Source organism: Athene noctua, chromosome 2 (genome assembly GCF_965140245.1).
Source record: "Athene noctua chromosome 2, bAthNoc1.hap1.1, whole genome shotgun sequence".
NCBI classification, from domain to species: Eukaryota; Metazoa; Chordata; class Aves; order Strigiformes; family Strigidae; genus Athene; species Athene noctua.
The window spans coordinates 58,992,143-58,997,499 of NC_134038.1; the positions used below are offsets into that span (position 1 = coordinate 58,992,143).

The window sequence follows — 5,357 nt, forward strand, 5'->3', positions numbered from 1 at the left end:
GTGCATAAGAACATTTTATACTGTGGCCCATGTCTTTCAGCATCCCTAGGGTGAAGCTAGTAATAACAATAGAGGAAGCTTCTGTGGAATAGAATAGAAATATGGATTTCACTGCATTATAATGATAAACTCTATCTGAATGATGAAAACAAAAAAATGGCACAGGATGCAGCAATAAAGTTTGTGTTTGTTGGTGGCGGTTCTTAAAGAAAAATGTTGTAGGTTAAAAGTAATCATTTGAAGCTGTCTATAACATGGAAAACCCCCAACCCCCTAATCTGGGGAAAGGTGGTGTTTTAGAAAAACAGAGACTTTATCTCAGGTTAACTTCAAATCCTGCATGGTTTTGACTGACTGGTTAGCAGATAACGTAAAGGGCATTTGGCAGTGTCAGGAAGGTGTGTGCTTTACGTTCCACAATCTGCGGGCAGAAGCAGAGACCATTTGCTGAAGAAAAGACTCTCACTGGTTTTGCCACCTTTTGGGTAAGGCCCAGAATGAGCATCAGCTGCCTGACTGCTAGACCCACAGAGAGACTTCAGTCACTGCATTACAGAGCATTAACTTTACCAGCTCTTAGACCTTGTGAAACCTGGGGGAATTCACATCCATCTCAGGATGGCTCCCAGCATGATGCACTGTGTACTCCTTCCACGTCTGCATCAAAATCTCTGTTTTAGCAAGGGGACTGGAACACAACTGTTTATTAGTTCTATTTTTTTTACACAGATTACTTGAGTTATACCTTTTCTTAGTGGTGTGACAGCCTTGACTGTACATTCTCTGAGTTTTATAACAACGTGGTTCTTGTTCTTGTAAAATTATAACTGTGACTGTAAGAAAAATGTTTATAACAGTAATAAGCCTCCCACTTCAGTAACAGTCTTCTGCTCTCATGTCTTTGGAGCATAGCAAAGAACTATTGTAGCATGAACTTATTGTCAGTGATTACTAGGAACAGCAGAGAAAACAAACAAAAAATGTTTTTGGAAAGGAGCATGCCTAGTACATTTTCTCCTTTAATATAAAAAGCTAATAATGAATTTTAGATCAGTCACTGTTCAGTTAGAAAGACGAGAGAAGACCACTAGATGGTGCTAAAAACCCAAGCCTTTTCTAAAAGAATCTGTGAAAAGAAGTTCAGAGGGGCGAAGAAGGGGGGGAGGAGCCACAGTTTGGGTACTGAAGTCATTATTGCTTGGAGTCTATAAAAAGGCAGTTGCACAGTAAGTAATTTATACATGGTCAGCCTTGACTCTATGGATTTACTCATTCCTTTACCTCTATTGTTGTCACCTGTTCCTACCAAGGAGTCCCCAGACCCAGATGTCCGGAGAGGAGGGGGGCTGAAACTTCTGCACTCTGGAGAAAAGGTTCTAGGCGATGAAGAGGAAGTGCAGCTGAAGGAGCAGCTCTGGTAAATAGGTACAGTTAATTCTTGATTGCAAAGAAAAGGTTACTTTTAAAACTGAAAGTGATTTAGCTTGATATGCTTTGAATTTTATTTGCAACAAGTCACTGACAAACAGTTTAAATGTTCCCCTTATTAAGAATCTGATGGCTTACAACTTGCCCTGAATATTGTCATTACCAAAAGAGCATTGAAGAAAATACTCATGATCTGGAATAGAAATCTTATTTTTATGACAGAGTTTCACCTATAGCAGTTCTGTAACCTTAGTGTATCCTGAAATGTATGGATTTGCCTTAGTGTTTGATAGCATGCTCTTAAGTGAGCATGTTAGTATTGCACTAAAAATAATATATATATATATATAATTAACTGCTTATAACACAATTAATGTGAACTTAAGAAGTAAGGTTAGGAAAGCATTTAAATCTTTTACTAAAAATGTTCAATTCTTAACTGTGGCAATAATACAAACTTCTATATATTGTATTCAAGTGAGCATGTTCTGCTGAACCTAATACTATATTCTCCTGCATTTCTGGGGTCTGAGAATTAAGACTTTGAAAACTGTTGTTTGGTGTTCATCAGAATTTCCAGAACATTGTGCTCACTTCTAGGGGAATGAATAAAATAAACAAAACTATGAAGGAAGAGTGCATGAATCTCTTTGTTAGTCTGTGGTTTTAAAGTCCCAGTAAGGATGGATAGAAAAACTCTGAGTCAATCGGAGGTTAATACAGAATCAGTAGAAGAATATGGTGTAGAAAAGGCAGGATGTGTACAAGCCAAATTAAATAGAAATGGGAAATATTTGTTTTGTCAACTTCTGCCTGTTCTCGTCATGCTGTATTTTTTTTGGCAGGGTCTTTTTGCCTTTTGGAAAATGCATTTATCGCCCTCCTTGGCAACTCCCTCAGAAAGAACAGAACGTGTTTACTTCCAGAGATGAACATGTCCTCTCAACTGTATGTTTCTGAACTAAACCTGAGTGCCTTTAGTATCAACTTTACTGTGCCTACTGTCAAGAGCAAGTCATCACCATGTGAGCAAGTAGTCATTGCGGCTGAGGTGTTCCTAACTCTGGGCATTGTAAGCCTCCTTGAAAATATTTTAGTTATATGTGCAATAGTTAAGAACAAAAACCTGCATTCACCCATGTATTTTTTTGTTTGCAGTTTAGCAGTGGCTGACATGCTGGTTAGTGTGTCTAATGCCTGGGAGACCATAACGATATACTTAATAAACAATAGACACATAATTATGGAAGATGCCTTTGTCCGTCATATAGACAATGTCTTTGATTCAATGATCTGCATATCTGTGGTGGCTTCCATGTGCAGTTTGCTGGCTATCGCAGTAGACAGATATATCACTATCTTCTATGCCCTGCGTTATCACAACATCATGACAGTGAAAAGATCAGGGCTTATTATTGCATGCATTTGGACCTTTTGCACAGGCTGTGGCATCATCTTCATTCTTTATTATGAATCAACTTACGTGATCATTTGTCTCATCACTATGTTTTTCACCATGCTGTTCCTCATGGTCTCACTGTACATCCATATGTTCCTCCTGGCTCGAACTCATGTGAAGAAAATAGCTGCTTTGCCTGGATACAACTCTGTCCATCAAAGAACCAGCATGAAAGGAGCCATCACTCTGACCATGCTTCTTGGCATCTTCATTGTTTGCTGGGCTCCATTCTTCCTTCATCTCATCCTGATGATCTCCTGCCCTCAAAACCTCTACTGTGTTTGCTTCATGTCTCACTTCAACATGTACCTCATTCTCATTATGTGCAACTCAGTGATTGATCCCTTGATCTATGCCTTTCGTAGCCAGGAAATGAGGAAGACCTTCAAAGAGATAATTTGTTGCTATAGCCTGAGAATGCTCTGTGGGTTATCAAACAAGTATTAAGAAAACAAAACCAAACCAAACCAGGGAAGAGAATGTAAATGCAACATCTTGCCGCATTTTGTAATTCTGCTGAAGTGCTTATGGAACATCTTTCTCCATCTGGCTGTCATGATTTCTGTGGCAATCAGAAAACGTTTTTTTAATATCTGATTTTACCTTTCTTTCCATCCACACATCTCTCTCACACTGGTGGTAGGAGCTACTCAGTGTATCTGTATTATGGGGAGAAAGAACATTTTGAACATCATTTGCCCTACTGAAGACTGGATCTTATAAGAGGATTATACAGGGAAAGAGTTATTTTTCTTTCTGCTAAATGCAACGAGTGTGACCTGCCATGCAAATGAGCTCATCAGCCTCTCATTGTGTATTTCTCTTGATATTCTTTGTCTCTCTAGATACAGCATGGTTTATTTTGATGCTCAGAATTAACAGTTTTTTTGCTCTTTCATTCTGAAGACATAAAACCAGAGAAGTAGCCCCAGTTATCAGGGTTCACATACCTCGCTCAACAGTTATGACCAATATATATGCACATATCAACAGTCTTGTATTCCAGTCATGACTGTTACTGTCATAAAATGTGTATTATGTAAGAAGACAGTGTTATCATGAGATTTTCCAGGTTAGATACAGTACTTTGTCGTATTTGACTATATGTGTTTTTGTCAATGTGGATTAGGATGTACCATAGGTGGATTTTAAGGCTGAATATGAACACTGATCTGATTCTGCTTGTTTGTTTTCTTTATTCATCAGGAATAGGGAAGTAAAGGGTACATGATCTCTAGATAGTCATATAATGTCCGAAAAGCTAAAAGAATAACCCTTGTGTCATGCTTTAGGGATGCTCTAAAACTGTTGCTGTCAACAGAAGGACTTGATTCAGTGGGCCTTAGGTTATACCTTCAAGGTGGAAGTTCTGATCAGGTGTTCTGAAAATTTTTCAATACAGGGGTGGTCAAACATGGGAACAGGTGCCCAGTGGTTGTGCAATCTCTATCCATGAAGATATTCAGAACTTGACTGGACATAGCGTTGAACAGTCTGCTCTAAGTTGAGAGCTGATTCTAACTTTGAAGTTGGCCCTGCTTTGAATGATTAGGAATAGGTGACCTCCACAGGTCCCTTGCAACACAAATTATTCTGTGATTCTATGAAACAGATTGTGTAACATGATAAAATTATAGATTTTTTTTTTCTCTCCTAATTTAATCTCTTGTGTAAGAAGAATTGTAAAAGATGCTCCTCCTCACATTCAGAAATATAGCCTGCTTTGTGTCTTCATTTGCTTTGGATGTCTCTGGCAGGATAAGTAGGGTGCATCTTTAGCACTAGAGTAATACCGTTTGTCTGCTGCACCTTAAAATATATACTGCCTCCAGCTTGCACATATCTCCCTCTAACATGTTATTCTCAGTGGACACACCTTATTATGTGGACTGTAAATACAATAGTTATGTCAGCACACTAAGTGCTGGAATCTTCCTTCAGCTATATCTGGAAAGGCAGTTTCAGAGGTATGTTTGTGGTTGATAGTGAGAATCTTGCCTTGTTTCAGTCCACCTCTTAACCCTATCCATAAATGACAGCTAAGAGTGGGCTCTTGCTGCTATGGATGTAAATAACAAAAGTAGACAGTTCAATTTCATAGTGAAAGGCACCAGCTGATTTGTAAATAAATAATTAAAACTTCACTGGGTATTGCAGATAAGACAGTCTTGTACATAATTGTAAATCAACAAAGAGGAAGTCAAACTGTAATAACTTTGGGTATTTTTTTGAATTGTACATTACTTTTTTGTTGGAAGTTTATTTGATGTATAAACACAGACATATGAAGAAACTATTAAAGTGGATTGCTGGAAAACCCACTATTATTGGTTATTCATTGTAATGTGTGTGCTAACCTTATAGATTATTCACAGAGGGAATACTGCATTACAGGCTTTCATGTCTCACTTTAAGCAGATGTCTTATTAAGAAACACATTCTGAAAGAGAGTTAGAGACTAATAAAATGT

General features: G+C 38.1%; 1 protein-coding gene across 1 annotated transcript; it reads left to right on the top strand.

The window, feature by feature from the left end:
- The first annotated feature begins 2,286 nt into the window (after nucleotides 1-2,286).
- MC5R (melanocortin 5 receptor) lies at nucleotides 2,287-5,139 on the top strand. The gene has a single exon (XM_074897767.1). The coding sequence runs from the start codon at nucleotides 2,357-2,359 to the stop codon at nucleotides 3,332-3,334; it is 978 nt and encodes a 325-aa protein (XP_074753868.1). The 5' UTR covers nucleotides 2,287-2,356; the 3' UTR covers nucleotides 3,335-5,139.
- Nucleotides 5,140-5,357: the final 218 nt, after the last annotated feature.

Excerpts from the sequence above, each read along its gene's own strand:
- MC5R (XM_074897767.1), top strand. The coding sequence starts at position 2,357 with ATGAACATGTCCTCTCAACTGTATGTTTCTGAACTAAACCTGAGTGCC.